Below are 23,516 nucleotides of genomic sequence, written 5' to 3' on the forward strand. Positions count from 1 at the left end.
AATGTTGTTAAATTGCAATTGAATGATGGATCCAGGCACCGCCACACCTCCAGCCTTCAAATGTAGATTTTTGTTGTTTTCTTTCTGACTCGAGACACAGCAGGAGAAGAAAATAACCACATTTGCATTAGAGTATACAACACTTTAAGCAGAAGAGGCCACCTGCGTCTGATAACGACTGATAACAGTCATTTAGTTAAGTAACGTTTTCACACTCATCCTGATGGTAAAGATTCTCTGAGGTAAACAACATCCAAGGAGTAGAGTCTTCAAGTACTTTTCTGATAAAAGTGAAGCATTAAACACAGTAATGGAGTCCAAGTCTTACACTCTCACCTGTCAGGCTTTTAAACCTCTGAATCACTTTCTCTTAAAGTCGCAGTTTGCACCCGGTCCTTTTGAGCTCCAAACAAAACCGTTTTGAATGGTGCCAGTCAATCATTCCTGGTGCTGAAGGACTCACTAAGAATGGACTGAAAACAGTCTTTACCATCAGACAACCCCCACCTTTTATTATTAGCAGAAAGTATCATCCTGTATGTGTCAGCCTGTAACATTTTGTGTTCACGCTACTTCCTAAGTTTTGTTTTTAACCAAACAGAAGATATTATCTATTGCATTTTTGTTTGTGCACTCACCAGAAATAATGTCTTCTGGAGAGTACTGGCAGGTTAGTGGCTTGTTTATGTGTCAGACAATATAATTAATCGTAGACATTGAATGTGCCAGCCAAAAGGATTGGAAGCTTGTTTATGTTTTGTTGGGGTTTTTTTGTTCATTATTTTTAATTTTGCCATGTTAAAAAACACTTGCCTCCTTTCCTGCTCTGAAATGGTCTAAAATTAGTGGAACTCTTGTCAGGCAGTACGCTGAGAAAACCAAAATAACTGCAATAATGCCTAAAGCTATATTACATTAAATTTCACGAATGCTAACTGTTAAAAAAAAAGTGTCTTTACTATACAGATTTTAAAAACAAATACAAATGTATATTTTACTTTGTGGTGGTCAAAGATTCCACAGGTGGTTTAATTACTTGCTTTCTGTATTTAGAGCACATTTGCAGACTGTCATGAATGAGGTGTGCGGACAGCTGAGGTAGGGCTGTTTGGTATAACGATCTATATCGGATGACGATGTAAAAACATCTATCGTTTCATTTTACGCTATCGTTTGTTTCGTGATGTCGCAAAATAAACTGTTTACGGCAATATTTTTTGATCGTTTTGGTGGTCATTGTAGTGGCTACATATATATTTGTTTAAGTTCTCTCTTTCTCTTATATTTAATATAAGCACATTATGGACGGACAACCGCCTGTTTTTATGTGTTGTTGTTAGCAACGACGGTAAAACCATCACGTATCCACTAGAGCTGGGCGATATGAGATTTTTTCATATCACGATATGTTTTTTTCATTTCAGGCGATAACGATATCTATCACGATATAAGCCAAATAACTATATTTGTAAGATTTAAATGTGCCGTTGCTCACAAGTAAAATGTGAAATAATCAGCAGCTTGTTTTTATTTAAATATTTATTTCCCATAATAAGTTCAACAGGGTAGATGTACTTAAGGAACATGAGACTTTTTCAGATAAATAAAGGCAAATATTGCAAACTACACAAAAGGCAGCCGCTAAAGCGTTTAAGTTTCAAAATAGAACAAACAAAACAGACTAAATTGTCAATTCCACTTAGAAACAAAATATTAATTCTAAAAATAAATCTTAGTTTGTTTTACAGAAGAACAGACAAAACTGACTAACTTTTGTCAATATCAAATAAACTGAGAACTAAAAGGAAATTCTCAATCTCTCCTTGTTGTATAGCTGAGCTTTTCAAACAGTTTTAACAGTTACTTTAGTCTGACAAAAGCCGAATGACGAATTAGCGCTTCCAGTCAGAGACTGAGGCTACGTCCACACGTACACGGGTATTTTTGAAAACTGAGATTTTCCGTTTTCGTTTTAAAAAATAATCCCGTCCACACATAAAGGCAGAAATGAAGGAAAACGCTGCTATGAACATGCCAAAGCAGCAGGTGGCGCTAGATTCCTAACCGTGCAGAAATGTTGGCCAATCAGAAGTCTAGAAGCCTCGGTGGGAAAAAGTAAACAAAGCTGGGGCATAGAAGCAGAACCGAGTCGTATGTGTGGACGGACAGTAACTGTGTGTATATGTAAGCATTTAAACACTGCAGAGAGTAGAATTAACAGAAACAGTATTGTAGAAATTCATTTCACCGAAACAATAACGTGGCGCAGTGTGACGCATGCACCAGTTTATTGTATTTCCAGACTTGCTTTCGGCACAATTTACAGTGCACGCTACTCTGTTTTTTGTCAGACTTGAAATAGCCGAAATACCTTCACACTACGGAACTTCTATGGCTCTTCCGTTTGACAATCTCTCCGGCATTGGAACCATCATCTGTTTTCTCTTCAGTCACGCTCGGTTGATTTTTCTAGTCGGCACACTCATTTCCTCCATTACGCGCTGGCTCCATTACCCGCTGGCTGCTTCCCAAACAAACACACGTGCGGCTTGGCACTTGTGCTGTACCTAACAAGTCACGAGACGTGACGCTGCGGCTGTGATTGGTTCGGCTCTGCGCTACTTAATTTGGATTGGCTGACTTTTTTTTTTTTTTTTTTTTTGAGGACAAGAGCGGCGAGGTCTATCACGATAGCTTAATTTCTCTATCGAGTAAAAGTTATATCGCGATACATATCGTTATCGTTCTATCGCCCAGCTCTAGTATCCACTTGTTTATTTTCCACATAAACCTTTCACAATAAAGCTCAAGATCCTGTTGAGACTTTTCAAAATAAACTGAATCCCGTGAACTAGTATGCAGAGTGTTTATGGATGAGAAACAAAAAAGAGCCGCCAGGTGCTAAAAAATAAACCTTAGACTCAAACGTTAGAACAGGCTATTCCCCGCAGCACGCCGTGTAATAAATACTCACAAAGAAAACGGCGGCCGTTACAACTTGTGTCTAAAAATGTATTGTTTCATGCATCGGTTAAAACACTCGACTCCAGGTACACCACGCCCAGCTGGAAACACTTCACGCAAGTCGAGCTGCCCGAGATTCACAAAATTTACAGAAAATGTTAAATTTTTGTAATTTGTATCATTATCGGGACTGATAGATGTCTTATATCGGGATATGAGATTTTGGTCATATCGCACGGCCCTAACCTGAGGTCTGATTCATAGTAGGAATTTCTCGCATATCTTAGAGAGGAGATATCTGCAGACCTGAACCACCTGGGTGGACCAAAATAAGTATTTGTAGACTTGAGCAGAATCACTAAAAGTTTCCATCATGTGTCTTTTTTTTCCCGTAAGTGAGCCTCTATATTCAATTTTAAAGTAAATCTATATTCAAAATTGAAAAAATGAATATACTGCTCTTTGCCTTTGGCCACTAAATTAAATAATTGACATGGCTATAGAGTGAGTTCTTAAAGGCTGGATGTAAGGAGTTTTTGTTCTTATTAAATTCAACATCTGGTTAAGTCACTCATTGGTTTCTGAAGCATACAGAAGTCCCATTGACCTTGGCATTTTAAAACTGGATGTGATGAGCGAGTGGATCTGACTGTGATGCCACAAAGTTCAGGTTTAACTCACTTTCGAAGCCAAACGTAAGTGAACTACTGTAGTGGCTTGCCGCTTGGTTTAAGCATGCAGCTAAGATGTCCTGAGAGAGCGTTTATGTACATCTTTTTATCAATGAAGAAAGACTTCTGGATCCATATCTGTATATGTCTGCTGGCTTAACAGTAAACCCGGCTGATTTTACTCTGTGAAAACCTGTTTGTGTCAGGTATCATCCTCCTGAGTGATTCCACAGTGAAAACAAAATGTTAAAGGAATTACTTCTGATTTGTATGTTAGATTTAAGTACAAGACATCCTCCGAAAAACCTTGCAATGCAATTAATTAAAGCAGTAGATTTGATTATCTTCTAATTGCAGCGCGAGGTTGAACTCCCAGCTGACTCGTAGGCCACAAACAAAAGGAAGCAGCCCGATATGAAGCCAGGCTGTGATCCAAATCGGCGCCGATGCCATGAAACTCTTAATCTTTCATGTAGATCTTGTTAATGTTTGTGTGTTATGGTTGTCGACGCTGCCCACACTTGCCGCTACACAGCCACGAATGCCCCGTGGCAGTTCAGCGAGAGATTAGCTAGGTCGTGATGAATGACCCCCGCAACTCCAGCACAAGCCCTCGAGATTCGTGGCCATGAATTATTAAAGCACCGTCATAAATAACTCACCGTAATGAGGGGTGCTTACACGCTGCAGGCAGGGAGAACAGGAGGAGAGAGGGGAGGACTGGAGTAGAAGAGGAAGGGATGATTGAGAGAGGTAGCAGTTTGACCTTGGACTGAAAGCCTGCCGTGATGTTCGACCGGCGTACTCTGGCTTGTAAAAGCGAGCGCTGATACGCTTTGCACATCAGCCCTTTTTCATCTACCCCTCAGAGAGATGGGCTCCATCCCTAAGCACATGCCATAAATGTTAATGTTAAGTAACAGCAGCAGAATCTAGGCCACGCACAGATTGGCAGCAGCGCAGGTTGCTTCAGGTGTAATGCTGTCATCGTGCTGACTGTGAGGAATCTTTCTGACACCAGAAACAAGCATTTGCAGCAGCAACAGGAGAAGCACCGGGAATCGAAGTATAAACAGTGTGTTCAAGTTCAAAGAAATCGATTTGGCTTTGGATTTAGTCTGCTTCCTCCAACAGCGGCTTCAGCTTCAGCCTGCTTTCTCTGTAATTAAAAGGAGTTGGCAGTGCTTTGATGATGGTGTTTGATGAGTAACAATGATGATGATGATAATGATAATCCAAATTGCAACCACTGAACCAGTTTTCTGGTATTTTGGCATTGATGACCTTTAAAACTTGGCTGCTGAATATCTGCATATGTGAAATCTGTTATAATCATTGATCAAATTTGGCACTTTAGTGACATGGCCATAAAACGAGAGAGAGAGAGAGAATATTCTGCTGCTTTAAAAGCCTCCAGGTTTCTGGGAAGACCCTTCCTACATATGCAATTGCAGACTTGGTTTTTACCCTCAGTTCAGCTTTGGTCTGGAAGAAATTTGTGTTTTAGCCCCGCCCCCCTCAACATTGCTCTCATCAGCGGCCCCATGTAAACAAAAGGATTGAACAGCAGATGGTTGGGGCTGCAGTGTCTGAGGTGACCATCATGTTGTGTTATATAGTCCTGATCATTTTGTTTTACTTGTTTGGGAAGCAGGTTGTAAATGAGTAAATAAAACTGTGTGGGTGGACCTGTCCTGCATTTTATCTACTGTAAACCACATCAGCAGTTAGTTTGCTTATTAAATGCTCTATTTATGGCTTTAAAAGCAATGGACAATGAACACAAAGAGTAATGAACGCACAGAACACATTCTTAGTTTGAATCATTACTCTGTTGACAGCCTGGTGATGATCCAGATCATCAGCACTGAATAATTTCACTCATCACTGGCAGAGGAGTGAGTTAAGAGAACCTCAATTTCCAGGGTTGTTGTTGGTGAGCAGATTGTTGCTCCACTAACTCAACTGTCGTGACAGAGCCTGTAGAAGCCTGTAAAAGATTCCTGTTATTCAGTAGTTATTACTCCTTAGTTTTCCCTGTAAAGAAAGTAAGTTGTTATATTTTTGCAGTAATATATAACACTAAACTTTTCATATCTCCATGTATCTGTTTAAATCTCTATCCACATAAGCGTAAAAGGAGGGTTTTAGTAGCCTGTTTAAATAAAAGCTGACAGCCAAGTCAGTAAAAAATCAGATATAACCAAACAGATGTTGTGTAGAAATGCAGTCCTACAGGACGGTTCACCTCTGCTGTCGTCAATTAAGCTTTGGCTTCTTGGTTAGGGTCTGCATGCAGTCAGCTACAGGCTTTTAGCATCATAAATCCTGCCTGTGACCACGTTAACGTGTTGCTTTTGTAGAGCTTCGACATGTTAACTGGGGTTGTCACGATGCTAATTACCCAATACTAGAAGATACACAGGAATATATTCAATACTTGATACATTTTTTTGATATGACGGGAAAAAATTATAAAACAAAAATAAAGAGGCATTAACATAAACGATGGCACTAATTTTAATCTGTCGAATGTACTGCAAAGAAATATAGACATTAACATAATTTTAAGATGTATGTATATGACAGATTCTCGTAGGTAGTTAATAAAAAAAACAAAACATTTTAGGCTTTTTGACTTGGTGCTGTGTTTCTGGTGACTTGGCTCCATATTTTCATTGCTGACCAGAGCTGGTAAGGTCGACTACACTGTTTTTGTCCAGCTGCTGCTAGACTTTTCACAGCCTCAGTCTGAGCTTTTAAGAGTAGTGTTACAGTTTCTAGACACAAACACTTGTATTATTCTGTTCTATTAATGTTACAGACAGGGACTGATAATGTTTGATGCCAACTCTCACATAAATATTATTTTATTATTAGCCATAGCTGCTAGCTGCTACCTTAATGATAAGTTAACAGATAGCATTTTTGATCTGGCACAGGTTTTATGCTGGATGGCCCTTCTTGACACAATCTTCCTGTTTATCCAAGCTTGGGACCGGCTGAGGCCGGTGATGCTAACAGTAAAGTGCACCGACCATGTTACCATTTATAAACACTGTTCAGTACCTGAGTGCTGTTAAAATGGGAGCTTTGCTGACCTCACAAAATTTCTCATAAAAGGCACGGTGCTTACCTGTCTGCAGGTGCTGCGGGGAAGTTGTGCATTAGCGGGAGAGGTGTTTAGTATTAATTAATATCTAAATAGTGACTTTTTTCCCCTTAATCTATTTTTTAAAATTGTTTTTCCTTTGTTTACGGTCACGTTTTGCTTTTCCCTCCATGCAATAAGAAGTTGTTGTTGCAATAATTGTCCTTAAATATTGTACACCTCACTGTTCTTCTTATTCTTATTCTAAATGACTTGAGTTTGAGTGAATGTTGCACACATATAATTCTTTCTATCTAACCATCCTGCTAACTGAATAGCTTGCATAGGTAAATAACAACTAGTTTAGTGATTAAGGGTGTAATGTGTGATGTTACCCAACACTGTCCATTCATGAACTTTACATGTATACGTCTAGTGTGGCTACTTGATTATGGCAAAAATCACGTTTTGATCGCGATTACCTAAAATCGATCAGTCACAGATTGAACAATATTAGACTTAACTTTGGAAAGGAAGAAAGTTGTCATCTTAATGAAGTCAGTTTCTTTGAAGTTTAGTCGAAATAAATAAATGATTGTGAACAGAAGCAAGCTTACCACAGGCTGCTAAGGAGTGAAGCACATGTAGGAAGACACTGAGGTGTTTCTACGCCAGACGAGAGACTTTATCTCTCCGGCATGTCCTGGGTCTGCACAGGTTCACGAGTTCCCAGTAGGACATGCTTGAAATGCCTGATCTAGGAGAGATCCAAGAGGCATCATATGCTTAAGCAGGCACCCTAACCACTTCAACTGGCCTCTTTCTATGTGGAGGAGTAGGACCTCTACTTTAAACCCCTGCTGAATGAATTAACTTCTCACCTCATCTCTTAAGCTGACCCCAGTAAGGAAGCTCTTTTCTGTCGATTGTAGCCTTCTTTCAGTCACTAACCACAGGTCGTGACCATAGAGGAGGGTCAGAACAAAGATCAACCAGTAAATTGACAGCTTTGCTTTGAGCCTGGCTCTTTTCACATCAACGTTAATGCGTCTGTCATTCCCTTTCTAGACTCATCCTCCAGAAGAAGCTGTGATACTCAAACTCCTGCACTTGAGGCAACGACTTATAATCTGCACTCCACACTCTGTCAGCTGACAGCCATATTTATTGCAATCAAATATTATTCTGCAAATTATTGTAGCAGTTTTTAGAATTTTTGTTTAATCTTTCTTGTGAGATAACAACGACCGACTAAGTTTCCCAACTAGCCTGCTCACTGCTCAGTCCACTGTTTTGGCTCTCAGGAGCTTTCAGCTACCTCAAGACCAGTTTGATAAAATTCATCACTCTCCAACACTGCCTGTGGAAATCAGTGTCTCTCTGTTGGCTAGGGGCTAATTTCATCCGTGATGTTTGGTGAATACAAAAAAATGTGGATTCACAGTCAGGGAAATGGAGTCAAACATGCTCTCACAGTTGACAGAAAATCAGCAAAAAAAATTTTTCTGCTCTGTGGTTTTGTTTTAATAGGAAACTCTTTCTGTTATTTATAACTGAGAATGTTTTAAACTGTATCTTCAAGTCTTGTTTTTCATTTTAAAACATTTTCTACTGAAAAAAGAAAAAACATTACAGCCTCTTTTCAGTCATTGGGTCATTATGTGCTCACTGGTGTGATATTTATGCTGATTAATAACGTTAGATCAACTAGACCATCTCAAAGGTCACAAGTTGTAAAGGCCATGGGTCTGAGTCCATTTAAGTCCATCAGTGAACATATTTCCTGTCTCCATGTCTTTGAATCTCACTATGACCCTCCACCTGCTCTCTCTGTGTGATTCATGCCTGATGTAAGCACCAGCTGGAAAGACAGTAAAAAATTCTCTCTCTCTCTCTTTCTCTCCAGAGGTCGTTTCGGTCGTTTGCAAACGACGACCGCCACGTCATGGCCAAGCACGCCAGCATCTATCCAGCCCCTGAGGAGCTGGAGGCTGTCCAGACGCTGGTGTCTACTGTGGAGGGAGCCCTCAAGAAAGTCTCTGATTGGATGGATGACCTCAGCAAATCCTCAGGGAAGACATCCACCAATAACGAGGCCGGGGATGACACGGTGGAGGAAGATGCTGCTGAGAAAAAGTACGTCCCACGGCGAGTGCTCTTTAATGTTTGTACCGTGACCATGACTTTTATGTTCGTGCAGTATTTTACTTCAGCTCAGTTTTATAAGAACGCGTTTTCAGAGCGTAACATGACATAAATTTATGTCTTGTTCTAGTTTTTAAAGAATGTTTTTACCTTCAGCTGTTTCCTGTGCACAGCTCGCTCCCGTTATAAAACTGTGTCGTATATCTTCATCGGGTAGTGAGGTGTGATGACTGGGCAATTAAACATGCACAGCGGTCATAAATTCACTGCATTTGGCTTGTAGCCTAAACATCCACACAGAGCTTCTATATTAGCAAAACACCTATATGAAGATTTAGTGCAGAGCTGGTTTTATACAAATAAAAGGGAACCAGGACGGTTAAAGAAAATCTTTGGTTTTTCATGTGATGGTGCAGGTCAGTACAGACACATGTTAGTACACACATGAACTGTTTTTCTTTGGGAGGAGGGGATCCTGAAGGAGCTTTGTGAAGTACACGTGGTACCTGCCCCTTTGCTCAGCATGTCATTCACGATCTGCAGGACTTCTGCAAGTGACACGCACATACACAGATTGAATATATAAATACACCAAGCCTGCATTCTCTTTAATGGTCAGCAGGGGGTGACTCATCTGGTTATAAAAATACTTCTGGTTGTACTGAAGTCTATGGGAATGTTTGGCTTCCGTGTGCTTCACAGGCATTAAAAAATATAGTAAAAGTGGGAATGACCTGCATATTACAAAAATCCCAAGCACCCAACAATAATAAAATGGGCCAAATTTAGATTGGGTATCGGTATGCTTTCATTTTTATTTTTTTTATGGAAAGAGCTGCAAAACTCTGATTGCATACTTCATACCACATATACTACACATAAAGCATTTTTAAAAAATGTATTTTTATTAGCCTTGAAACTAATCAAACGTATAATTTCCTACTATTATCTCTTATTTTTCATATTTAAGGAACCATTAACAAAAGTTCTTGTCAATGTTTTCTGTTTTTAAGTTAAACAATTTTTAAATATTTATTGGCCTAAAAAACTAGTGAAAAAGCTAACCAGTGAGGAAAAATACATGAGAAATATTTGTTTTAGCTCAGATTTGTTTAAAAAAAAAAAAAAGAAAAGAAAAAGGATCGTTACCTTTGCAGACAGCAGAGATCGTTCACTAGATTCTTGTTCAGCATTGTTCAATGTTGCTAATCCATTTGGAATATCAGACCCTGTTGAGCAGCCCAGGGCTCGTTCTCTGGCTTCAGTGTGTGTGTTATCACCTCTAAACTCTCTGCATGGCTGTGGGATAATCTGACGCTGGCTGCCTTCCATCTGCCCTCAGGCTGGATGCTGCATCGGTGCTGTGTGGGGTGACGCGTGTCGGCCTGGTAGCCAAAGGGCTCCTCATCAAAGGGGACATGGACCTGGAATTGGTTCTAATGTGCAGAGAGAAACCCACCAAACTGCTGCTCTACACCATCAGCGCCAACCTCCCCCTTCAGATCCAGGTACGCTCAGCCACACCTCCACCACTGTGGTGTTCAGCACTCCGCATTTAAAATGAGCCACGCAGCTGAGGGAGGCTTTAAAAAGTGTTTATGATCCAAGCTTCAGTGGAACAACACCCACAGAGGTTGTTTGGTGACATTGAAGAACAGACGTGCTCATAATGATGATGATGATGATAAGACCAGTAGAGGAGCTCTCATGTGGCTCAATGGGACAGTAATGTATAGTGTATAAAATGCATCAGCTGCGATGAATATCAAGCCTTTCCCTTAAAAAAGGTTTAAAGTAATTAAAAAAAAAAGAAAAGAAAAAACAACTTCTTTATAGACAGTTCAAATAATTCTGTGTGCATCCGAGCGAGTGCTTCAATTAATGCTTCATATTAATTGGAAATCTTGGAGACTGTTTTTCACTTTGGTCTCTCCGACCGTCATCATGTAAAATGTTAGCAACCAGGTTTTTTGTGACTCGCTTTCTTTACGACCACTCGCCACACAGTTAGAGGATAGACATTTTTCCACTGTACACTAGTGACTAATGGTTGACATGCAGTGGTGACTGGTCTCTTCGCAGGTGTGACTGAGGCCTTGATTAAAAAAATTTATGTTTTAAAATATATTCATTTGGATTTTTAAAATGATGCAGGCACTCTAATGAACCGTGGACAGTAAATGGAGAAAAGCAGAAATAAAAGTCAAGGTTTCAGACTCCGTTCAATCCAGAATCCAAATACTTTCTCTTCACTGTGATGTGTAACAAAGATAGGCTTTCAAAACTAGGAAGGATTACATGGTTTTGTACCACACTTGCGTTTGGCTTGTTTATAAAAGCCTAAATTTATTAGATCATTTTCATGTTCTTAGGTTAATTAATTTTAATATTTAAAATGGGTTGTTATTGATATTCCAATCCATGCAAAAAACAAATAATCGTTTAATCATTGTTTAGACCTCTAATTAAGACTCCTGCAGAGCTTTAGCAGCACATTTAAAAATAAATTTAAGCACAAACCAACGGAGGAGCGCTGCAGTCTGAATGGAGCACAGACTTTTATAGACATCTGTCTGGGTGACGGTGTTTCTTTTTTCTTAAACCAGATGAAAGGATTATTTTTAGTCCATGGGAGAGGAGAGGGTACAGAGGAGATGATTTGAAGTGGATATGATATAAGGAAGTGACTGCTGCTGCTGCTGAGATCGTACTTGATTTATGTCTGCCATTCTGTTTCCTTTAGACATCCAAAGCCCAGACTCTATAGTGTAAACTCACCCCTGCACCTCTGGCCACTGGGACTTTCCCTGCTTTTGCTCATTTCACTTGAATATGATGCATCCCGACACTCTGAGAGCTCAGCGAGTTTAAGCATCCCAGCTCTGAGCTCTGTGCTCCTGAGTCGTACAAATAATTTCATCAGAAGATCGCCTCCCTACGCAGTGTTTCCCCAAGCAACTGCAGTCGCTAACAAAGCAGCAGTGTCATCCACAGAGCCTAAATTTCTTCCTCTTCCCCTCATCTCAGTTAATTACCTGCCAAAGCTGCCGTGCGTGCTTTATCATCAAGGGAGGAAACCATTTGAAGCTCTCGTTTCCTGGGCCAAACTGGGAGAGATTGGCAGGCAGTGGGGTGATTGATGGGGTCATTTCTCAGAGAGACGCGATAGAGAGAAAGCACTTGAAAACATGCCACTGAAGGTAACAGCAATCTTAAGGGTGGAATAAAAGAAAAGAGGCATGCTGGGAACCGGCTGGCAATAACAGGCGTGTAAACTCGAGATGAAAAGCTGCATGTAAACACAACTGTTTGTGCCTTTTGCCGCCTTGATGGGCCTGCTTAGTGTTTCATTGTTGAGATGTGCTTTGCCATTATTTCTTTCAGTGCCTAAAGGTCATCTTTCACACGCATTTCCATAAATTATAAAAAGATAATCTGTTATTTAAATAAAGGAATGGTTGCAAATGGGCAGAGGCTGTTCAATAATAAGGTCAGCAGGATTATTTAGTTTTAATATAATGACTCATGTACAGGTAAATTCCTGATATATATGTTCACAGCTGTTACAACCCCACTTTCCTACGTGAAGGGAGAGCAATATTCGTTAACCAGATGGCAGAAGGTTTCGTGAGCTAGTCCGAGCAGGTTTCACAGTCCACAGATAAAAGCAAACACACACAATAAAGGAAAGACGCGGGAGTGCAATGTGATTGGCTGCAACACAACGCAAAGACACAGAGTAATAAAAGCGTAAAAGCTACCAGAGGAAAAAAATTTAATCCTTAGGTCACTGACCTGACTGACTGATATCTAACAGCTTGGTGTTTGTAGAAAAATTAGTAACAGTTAGTACCTCATCCAGCTTTCTGCCTCAAACAGAGAGAAACATGAGCAGCTTACTGAAACTGAAACCTCGCTGGGAGAAAACCCACAGCACGCAAACCTTTCTATTGATGCCTGCTATGTTTGTAAAGGAATTAAGTAATTTTAATCAAGTACCAAACAACAAAGAGGAATGGGGCAGACCGCTCGCTGGACCAATCAAAGGCAGGACACAGGAGGAGTCAGGAGCTGAGGAAGACATGGAAAATGAACAGGTCTGCACAGACTAATCAGAATAAAAAACTGTTAAATTACACAAGCAGGGAGGATTGGAGTGACCTGGGGCCTTAACAAAAACACTAATCCCACCAATACGACAGAGGTCATGTGACACCCACCGATGGGGCGCTCTGAGTTTCTCTTTTTAACACAGTAATTTTTTTAATTCGCTCATAATTCATACATATTTTTCTTGCTTGTAATCACTGTAAACCCAACATTTCATGAAAATGTTCAAATTCCTACCAGGAAATAGACTGTTTATTCAAAATGTCTATTGTCTCAAACATTTGCTTCTGAATAAAATGTGATGCTCACTTTGTAAATAATGGACTCCATTAGAATAAAAATACAGCCACTGTCTTGTCACGTCCAACTAGGAGTAGGGAAAAAGTCAAACTCTAAATCTTTAATGTAAAGGAGGCAGGGGTCATACACAGGAAAACAAACAGCAAGACAAATATTCCATGAAATGGAACAAAAGGTCATACACGAGGGAAAATGAAAAACAAGAGGAACAACAGAAACCAGCTAGAAAGCCTGAGCCAAAAAACAAGACCATCTGGCGAGTGGAAGGTGAAAGCCGTGAGTTATATATACTGAGGTGACTGATTGAACACAGGTAGGCAAATTATACAGAGCTGGTACTAACAAGGGCGGAGAAGATAATCACAAACTGACAGTGTAAATAGACCAGGAAGTGTAACATAATAGAGGAAATTACTTTAAAAAAAAAATCACAAAACATGCCGGAGATTCGTTTAGGAAGCCAATGAAAAAAGAAAGCTGATGATTTCAAAATCGAATTAAAGCAAAAGTATAGAGCATCACCTCTTTTCCTGTCCACTGATACTTTTTAACTGCACATGACCAAAGCCTACTCAAGCAGTAATTGAGCTCAGACTACAAGCTGAAAAACAGAAAGCAGAAAGCTCCTGGGAGGAAAAACTCTGGGATCTTGAGACAGCTGTGTGACATGAAGGACTCGGGGGGGGGGGGGGAACACCAACCCAACTGGAGATTTTCCAAAAATGGTAATGAGCTGTTGCATTCAGCAGATTAGGAATAACATAAATGTATGAGCAACTTCATCAAATTCAGTGCTTTTTAACACCCAGCATGTGGCTGCTGCTTTGAGTTTCTTCACATGGCTGAGACTTCTCATAAAACAAGAGAAAATACGAATAGCTCTGTAAAAACTAAGTATGTCCGTTCATATTTTACATCTTATTTTCTTAATTTAACAATAAAATCTGACCATTAGTTCCCTGAGCTTGAGGTAAAACAGTCTCCAAATAGGTAGAGCAGTGATGCCTTGTTACAAACAGCAGGAGTCAGTGCTACAACTGTGATTCGATTTTTAATTAATCGTGTAGTTTTGCTTTGCAGACAATGACCGACGACAAATACGAGGTGCGGTCGTGCGTGCCCGAGGCGGCCATCCAGGTCTGCACCACCAAAGACCCCCATCTCACGCTGAAGATCACCCTCTCGTCCTTAGCCATGAGGGACGAGCAGAGCGCCACGGAAGAAGGTATTGACTCCTCCTCCATTCCCCTTCCACCCCCTCCCTCCACCCACCTTCATCTGTGCCTCCTGCTTCGGCAGGATGCCTCACCTGTTTTTATCTGACCTTTTTATGACTACAGAAGGCTAAAAGGGAAGGAAGAGGGGAAGGGATGTGAAGGTAAACCTGAGCTTAAACTAAAAGACAGTCTGGGGAAAACTGGAGGATGATACAGCAAGAGGTCTGAAAGCTGAGAGGCAAACGGGCAGAAAAAAGGAGAAGGGATGATATGGATCTGGGTCAAGTGTTGTGGAAATAGCCAAGGAGAGATGATTTCCACTGAGAATGTTTGGCTTGGATTGACGAAAAAAGATATTTCCGTCTTTGGTGTCCTTTTGTGTCATCCTGCATTCCTGCAACTCTGATAAGAAAAGAGTCAGCCTTCTTTTAAACAGAATAGATATATTTTAAACAACTCTGGCTGTACAAGTGAACCAATATGTGTCACCAAACAGATATTTCATCTCGTGTAACCAGCTGTGGAAAAAATAAAAAAAATAAAATCTCATTTCAGGTGACCAAATTTGATGGGAAACGTGCTCAAGAGCCGCCGGCGTTTGCCATCAGCGGTTTCATTGTTTGTTCTCGGCCCACAGATGGGAAGGAAATTAAAAATGAATGATAGGCGAGCTGGGACTGAAGAGCTGCCATTACAGAAGCGCGAGTCCCTTAGTGGTTCTCACTCACAGTGGGAAAGATTGAGCCTTCACAAAAAAGGTAAAAAAAAAAAATGGATTGTGCCAAACAGGAGAGAGGCAGAGCACAGCCGAGCTCAGGGCAACAAGGAAGGGAAAACTGTTTTTCTTCAGCTTCAGCACCCTGTCAGGACTCACAAGGACACAGTTTCTTTTGTTTCATTTCAGTGTGAAATGAAACACAGTGACATATTACCGGTATACTGTTTTCATACACTTCAGCAGAATTTAAATGAAATATTCTAAATAGACTCAGGTGAACCACAGAGTAGCTCCCTGAAGAAACACTTCATTTAAACACCTTTTTTTTTTTTTTCATGCTTGGTTTAATAATTTCTATTTAACGAGATATTATCCTGAGATATTAGGATTCTTTTTAGCAGGTGTGTCTCTGGTTGACCTAGCATGTTTTCACATAGTTGGATATTTAGATATAGCACTGTTAAACTACTGAATACATAAAGAACATCTTTTGGCCTGTCCCCAAGGTTGGTTTAAACGGCTGAAATCCAAACCGTCAAGTCCAAAAAGGTAACCTGCAACACTGTGAGCTGGTGTCGGAACTCAGCTGAAGCTTGTTTGTTACATAAAAAGACAGCACTCTGCAGCACCAATGCATCACTCTGAGTGTTTTTGTGCACTGGGCCGTCTGCTGTCAGTCAGCTCATTGCATAATCTCGGAGTCAGCGTTTGGAGTCTCCCAGTTACTCTTTCAGAGCTGTGACAAATAGGAATCCAAGCAAGAGGCTCAACGAAAAGAGAAACAAAATGCATTTAAACCAACACAGGACAACAATGGTGTGTGCAAGGCAGTAGTTTCATTAATTCAAGTAGTCAGTGGATGTGTTACTGTAAGTGATGGGTGGGTTTGTGGAAAGTGCGGACACAAAAGTAGGTTTATATATAGGGTGAGTAGATATGAAGCTGGAATTCAGACTTCGCTGGCCATTTAAACTGGTAGTCTTTGGATAACTTTTGAAGGCAGCTTCAATTGGCCATTAGAGGAAATGTAGTCTTTGTGACTTGACCGTTGGCTTCATTTGTCAGGTCCAGAGGCTGCAGCTTGGACCCACCTCCAAGACTGTGAGAAGGCTGTCACAATGTCATGTGATGTGAAAAGTTTTCAGTCTTCACTTGGAAGTACGGTACATCAGTGAAAGCAGAGGACTCCTGCACCTCCTTCCTGGCATCTGTACACATTCAAAGAGTGCTTTGGCAGTTTATTGAATGAATCTAAGGATTGACGCTGTTGATTGTTAAGCGACCAGCAGGATTATTTTTTGTTTTATTTGTTTTTGCTACATGCAGAGTAAAATTTGGATCCAACCAATAGAATTTGGAACAAGTAGATCTTAAAAAAATGGGAGAAAAATTACACATTTTAAGCAAGAATTACTCATTTTATTCGAATGTGAGGAGGATGCATGTATACAGTTGGACCACCCAGGAGGACGTTTCCTCTGCAGAAAAATAAACAGCAATTGTAAAAATTGCAAAGATTTGGGTATCCTACTAAGTTAGTACTCAGCAGTCCCTCTATGGCAGTTTGCAAATGCTTTTTATAGTCAGGTAATAGTCTTTTTATTCTGTTCTCACTTTTAAACCCTCTTTCTCCAGATTACTTTAAGTTCTCACTGCAGATGTTCAGCTCAAATGGCTGAGGGGAAATTCTGAACGCTCCAGCTTATGTTTCTTATAGTAGCTAAAAGTGGCTTTTGATGTCTTCTTTGGCTTTTTCTGCTGTTGCTGAAGTAATCTTTTCTGTTTCATTTTCTTGACTGACTGCAGGACATCAATGCAATTGAAATTTAGCGCAATCCATCCTTCCCTCCATCATTGTAATGTTTCTGTGCCACTAGCTGTTACACAAACCCAAAGCAGAATATTTCCACCCCAGTGCTAAAAAGTCAGCAGTTGATTCTTTCCATCAAGCACTGACTCCTTTTTTCCAAATGCACGTTTGGTGATTGTGGCCAAATGGCTCTATTTGTGTGTCATTTGATTCAGATGTTACTTTGCAGACTATAGATATTGACTAGTTAATTTTGTGATGAGCTGGCTCTGAGCAGCTTTGTATCTGTGCCCAGCAGACATGCAATTTTATCTGGTTTTATTTAGTTTCAGAAAGTGGAAACTGTAATGTGGAGGCACATTTTTGACTCTTCTTGCATCATCAGCCCTGCGTCAGTTTAGACTTAACAAGTTCATGAAGTTCTGTGACAAGCATGCCAGAACTGAGTTTTGTCTGTAGACAGAAACACATGCATGAGTGTTTCAATGTCTGCAATATAACATGAGATTTAAATTTTGTGTTACATTGTGCAGGTTAATAAACATTCGCTAACTGTGTAACTCCTTTTAAATTTGACCACATTTATTGTAGAACATTGGTTCTTACTTCACCTGTGGCATCAAGCTTTGGTTAGTTACTGAAAGATGATGTTTACAAATACCAGCTGCTGAAGGTGGTCTAATCTCAGCTTTAGAGAGAGGACAAAGAGCTCCGAGTAGAGATTTGGGTATATCTAACTACATGTAGATCTAACCTCCACCCTCAAGAAGAGCTGGTGGAGTCGGAGAGAGAGAAAAGTCTGAGCCTCTGGGCTTGTGATCTGGATGCCAATAAGAGGCAGAAAATATAGATGGATGGTTGAAATAGATGGATGGATCCATAAAAAAGGTATTTAGGACGGCCATAGAGTTTAACGTTTCCAAATACTTTGCAAACCTGAAATTACATCTGATTAAGGCTGTTTCCACACAGACAGTTTCAGGAGAATCAGGTCTGGAGAGATTACACAGTTGGCAGGACATGACACCCACTTTCTAGCTGCGAATTCACTGAAATATTAGCAGCATTTTTCAGCACAAACTGAACTTACACAGACTTTAAAATAGAGAGCTGGCAGGTTAAACATGAGCTGTGCAGGGAATTTGTATTCGCACATGCAGCGCTCATGGTTGTTGCCTAGAAAAGTTGAGAACGTGTGGTGAGGTGAGATGCTTCAGACATGTCCAACCCTGACGCTTTCCAAGGCGGGGTTTCTGAATGCTTAAGTGTCACAGTCAAGTCCTGATAAGCAGTAGAACATGGATCATAATACAAATAAATAATTGATTTGATATGAAGGTCGTGAAACCACTGAAAGCGTCACTTGTTTAAAAAAGTTAAACAGATAACAATGCAAAATTGCTAAACCTACACTTGTAGAGGTTTGATTAATAAACAGTAGGGTTTTTAAATTCTTTGATTGAAACAGATTGTCTACTTTAACACTCCATACATCTCCACTGATGTGTACCAGTGCATTTTATTGAAAAATCCGAGCAATTAATTACTTAACTGCAGTTTTCAGGCTTTGAAAAAGCCATCTGGTGGGTTGAATAGAACCCTTTGGCAGGCTGAGAATGGCCCCAGGACACATGTTTGACACATACTGTTTGTTTCATTCTCTCTTTTTAAATAATAAGGTTACCAATGGGGTGTCTCTTCTTTCTTTGCCAAGTAAAGGTGATATCAAATCAAAATCAAGTTTAGTTCTAACTTCAGCTGTTTCTGGGTTTTTGTCTTTTACACATGTTAAAATAGAGTTTTATCAGTAATAAAATGCCAGCCAAACTCAACCCTATCTGTGCTACCTTGCAGGGTCTCTGAGGGTCTTTTTTCTGGTGACTGACCCCTGACAGTCTAAGTGGTTCCCTGGTTTTTATCGTGTGCCTCCTGTAGCTGGCCGCTGCTCACTGACTCTTGGTTTTGTTGCCATAGCTCCGCAGGTCGCCTCGCTGCGTGGATTGGCACATCTCTGCGGCCCCGCTGCTGACGAGGCATCCCCCACACCCAACAGCAGGAAACCCCGGGTACAAGGGGCTTCCCCAACAACCAAACCAAACCAACCCACTCTCACTCTCTGCCTCAGACATGCTCCTCTATCCCCCTCGTTCTTCTCCCACCCCTTCCTCTGTTAACTGGACTTCTCACTGGGTCACCATGAAATTCTGGTCCATGTCTACTGATAGAGCACACACACCAAAAGGACAAAATGACTACATTACCCAGCAGCCCACATCCACACCTGTGCTCCCTTTGCTTTAATTACTGGGGCTGACCTCTGTCTGTTGATCAGTTGTTATTGGCTCAGAGTGACATCCCATAATTTCATGTTGGAAAAATTGTGTTAATTGAATTACTCTGATGTCCCGGTCACTAATCGAAATTCCCCTAAGCTAATGATGTCGGGGAGAATTTAGTGGGGGTTGTCCTTATTTGTATGTGGTGTTGACCTCTGACTGATGGTTCCTTCATGGCCTGCCTCTGGGAAATGATTTTCACCGCTCACTGTTTCACACACATACTCCTTATTTTTCCTTCATGATTAAATCTACGTGTGTTTTTAGCCCTCTGCTGTAGTGGAGCTTTGAGTTTGTTGCCAGAATAATTCACTTTTTAATGACTGGCCAGCTGGTCCATCTAAATCTGGTTGTTGCTGTCATTTAGATGTAATTTAATTTGTAGGTGGCGCTCGGCAGTCCTGTGAACTCAATTACAGGCAGTCATCTTTAAATGAAAGCTAATCAGAATATTTAAAACAAATGCCAAGCCATGAGACAAGCTAATGCCTCTAGTAGCTTCTTGTAGGTCTTAATTTTAAAATTTAACTCTGGTTAATTACCAAAATTTATCATTGGTTTAGGTTTATATTCAGTACACAGGATTAAAAAGAAGTTCAGTGTTGATGATGAATGATGCTTTAATCCCTGCAGTTTGTATCAAACTGACTTACAAAGCAAAGAGCAGAGACAAAGCTACACGTGTTAGATAAGAATGAACTGTTTAGTTGATTAAACAACACAAAATTGATATTTGGCAATTTTATGTCAGTCAGGGATTTTGAAAATACAAACACTCACTTTTTTCAGCTTCTCAGATCAGATAATTGCTAGTTGTCCAAATGTTTTTAGCTTTGTGTTGTTAGACAAAAAATATAAAGAAAGAAATAATTAAAATAATTGATGGGATGACATCAGTAGTTATTTTTGTATATAGTATTGCATCAGGCAAATCACAGCTGCCTGCATATTGTCTTTATTGAATAAAATGTTTTAAGTCAGTCTAATAAATAGTACTTATAGTAAAAGTAGCACATGACATCTGTTTCTACAATTTTGAATTTTGAAATTTATAACTTCAAAACAGCAAAACAAACAAGCCGTCTTAATAAATCTGATTGGGTTTTTTTGTTTTTTCACAGTGTTCATACCAAGCAGAACAAGTTAAAAGCACCTTTTAAAACAACAAAACATAAAAACTCAAAATGGTTGAATAGAGCCTTAAGTTGAGAAAAATGTCATTATAGTTTTTTGGGGGGGAGGGGGGTTTATTAGGGTTCCTAATAACAACCGAGAATCACCAGTTAACCTAACATGCCTGCTTTTTGACTGTGAGAAGAAGCCGAAGGAACCCACACTGGTACTCGAAGAACATGCGGAGTCCAGCCAGTGGATCTGAGCCCAGTACATGCTTGCTGTCAGGTCACATTGCTAACTACTGAACCACTCTGCTGCCAAAATAATTAGAATAGTAATGATAATGAGGTGTATTTCAAATCTAAGGATTTAATTGGCTCCAAAGACTCCATAGATTTCACTATAATGAAGAAGATGTCATGCAGTAAAGGTTAGGTAGGTCTCTAATGATTTAGTTTTAGACTTTACATAAAACTGAATGATTGATTCCAACTTACAAAGAAAAACGATCATTAGCCTGGCACATTTAAGAGCAGAGGAATGCAGTAAATGTAAAGGTCTGACGTGTTTGTAATACTTTTAAGATTTTCCATTAAGTTAAATAATTAATTATTGAAAATAATAAGCACCTGTAATTAGCATGGCACACTTGAGACTCCATAGATCCACTCAGCCTGTCGTGTAGTGTGTAAAGTGTTTGTATCCATCATGCTCTGGTTTGTTGTCTGTTTATCTATATGGAACATCGTTTGCGTGACCCTGGTATCCAATTGTCTACTTTGTACTCCGTCTTTAGTTTATAGCCACAAACTAAGAGCCTCTTAATGGCTTGTTGTCGGGGTTCACTTCATTTTCATTTGTTTCCGAGGTCTCCAGATGCATCAAGCAAGCAGAACGTAAAGAGTGCGCCCACACATGCACGATTAAAACAAATCACACCATTAGCTGCACACTTGCTGCCAAAGTGGTAAATAGAAGCCAGAAGTCCCGGGGGCAGAACATGAAGGTCCTCACTCAGTCTTGGTCTTGGAGGAGTGACATGGGAGAAATCCCCCGTCTCTCTCATCAGCTCCTTCGTTTGTCTTCCACCTCTTCCATCCTGTTCAGCTTTCACTACGGTCTCTACAGCAACAGACTGCCAGACCACATGCATCGCTCCTCGGCTCGCTTTACTGCTGCGGTGCCACATGGATAAATTGGAATTTGAATACTTGTGGATTTAGAGGCTACACTGCTGTTTCCTCTCTATGAGCAAGAGCCTTTTAATGCTCTGTGTCAGCACTCCTGTCAGCTTTAGTCCCAATTTAATCTCTGCTGGCTGTTGCTCATTGGAAGAGTGCTTTGAACCATAATGACACTGATTCGAGTGAGATGGTACATCAATCAATATCTGATATTTGCAACAATGTCTCAGCTTGCAGGGAACTCATTATCTTAGATTTATTTGATACGAGATAACCTGCGGGCCTTCACCGAGCTCTGCAGTGTGATCTGCGGTCTGTTCCCCCTTTTGTTCGTCTGCTTGACTGTCCCACAGTGGGCACCCCTTAGCTGCTCCTGAGAACAAACAGCCTTCACTTTCTTTCCAGGGTGGCGTTCTCACTCTCAGATGTTTATGTTGTCATCTGCTGTCACTCTTCTTCTGCTGTCGTTCTCCCATGGCTTGGCCTCCAGTCATGGCAGGAGTGCTCCCCACAGGAACCCGGTGTGGAGAGACTGTTTCAGTCAAACATAAACATCTGACCGACCCCGCAAGAGTGAAAATACTAGCATGGCGCCCCAGAAAACTGCAAAGCCTTTTGAGCAGGATGACTTTTTTCCCCCTCTTCAAGTGGAATAGCTAATGTCTCTTTGCATCAACTCTGCCTGTGACCCAAACTCAGACCCCCTTGAGCCAGTTTTTCTCGATCCATCCAATGTGTTCTTGTTCTAAAGTGTTATTTTTAATCTCTAATCTGGCTTTTGGTCCTGAGTCATTGCCATGCTCTCATTTTCGTCCTGCGCTGTAATCGATAACACACTAATCTGGCGTGTTCCATTGCCTTCAGCCACTGATCTGCATCTAGAGTGAGACTTCGGCCGGGCAGCAAGACGCATGTGCTCACGTCTACTCCGGTTCCTCCTGTCAGTGTCATGAAAGATCCTGCCTTGTGCATGAGAATCCTCCCTCTCCCAGAAAAATCACACAATTTCTCAAATTTCCCCTCCTCTTAGCTCATTCGGTCAGATCAGTGGGTTTGCCTAATAATTAGCTGTCCGACCCTGCTGCCTGTGTGTCTGTGTGTGAGTGTGAGAGGTCAGCGTGCTCACGCTCAGTCTGTCTTGTCTCATCCTGTCCCTCTCTCCAGAGGAGGGCGAGCAGGACGCTGACAAACGGAGACAGGAGGAGGAGGAAGAGGAGGACGTCCTGGACAGGCAGAAGTGCCAGGCGGCACTGGCTTCACTCCGACACGCCAAATGGTTCCAGGTGAGCACAGCTGGGCTGTGACAGATTTCTCTACACTGTCTTTATATTCTGGCAACCTGAGCATTCAGCCGTGTGCCTAAAATTACATTTGCTTGGCTTTAATGTGTGACAGCAACTTGGTTTTGAAGGAAACGTAATGGCACCTAGATTTTCTTTTTATCACCATAATAAATGACTCAAGGTCAAGGTCAGATTTATTTATATAGCACATTTCCAACAGCCGATGCTGCACAAAGTGCTTAACAATAACAATAAAATTAAAAACTACAGTGTAATACAATAATAACAATAGAAACAATAAAATAGAAGAATTGAAACAATACTAACTAATTCAGATAAATCCAAAATGCTTGGGTCATAATGTGTTAAAAGCCAGAGCGTAAAAGTGTGTCTTTAGTAAAGATTTAAATTGCTCGAGAGTTTGAGCAGATCTAATATTAAAGGGGAGACTATTCCAAAGTCTGGGACCTGCCACAGAGAAGGATCTATCACCACGAGATTTAAGGTTAGTCCGTGGAATGGACAACAATAGTTTTGAACTAGATCTCGTGGGTTTTCCTGGAGCATAGGC

General features: G+C 40.6%; 1 protein-coding gene across 2 annotated transcripts in view; it reads left to right on the plus strand.

Annotated features, from left to right (window-relative positions):
* The window catches only part of LOC113033382 (spermatid perinuclear RNA-binding protein-like), a 99,696-nt gene that overhangs the window by 39,156 nt on the left and 37,024 nt on the right, over positions 1-23,516 (plus strand). For both annotated transcript variants that reach the window (XM_026187122.2, XM_026187123.2), the window contains exons 3-6: positions 8,633-8,862; positions 10,214-10,379; positions 14,362-14,506; positions 22,827-22,945. In XM_026187122.2, the coding sequence (XP_026042907.2) occupies positions 8,633-8,862; positions 10,214-10,379; positions 14,362-14,506; positions 22,827-22,945 (660 nt within the window). The remainder of the gene's footprint in view (positions 1-8,632; positions 8,863-10,213; positions 10,380-14,361; positions 14,507-22,826; positions 22,946-23,516) is intronic.

The sequence above is a fragment of the Astatotilapia calliptera genome, chromosome 12 (assembly GCF_964374335.1).
Source record: "Astatotilapia calliptera chromosome 12, fAstCal68.1, whole genome shotgun sequence".
Taxonomy (NCBI): domain Eukaryota; kingdom Metazoa; phylum Chordata; class Actinopteri; order Cichliformes; family Cichlidae; genus Astatotilapia; species Astatotilapia calliptera.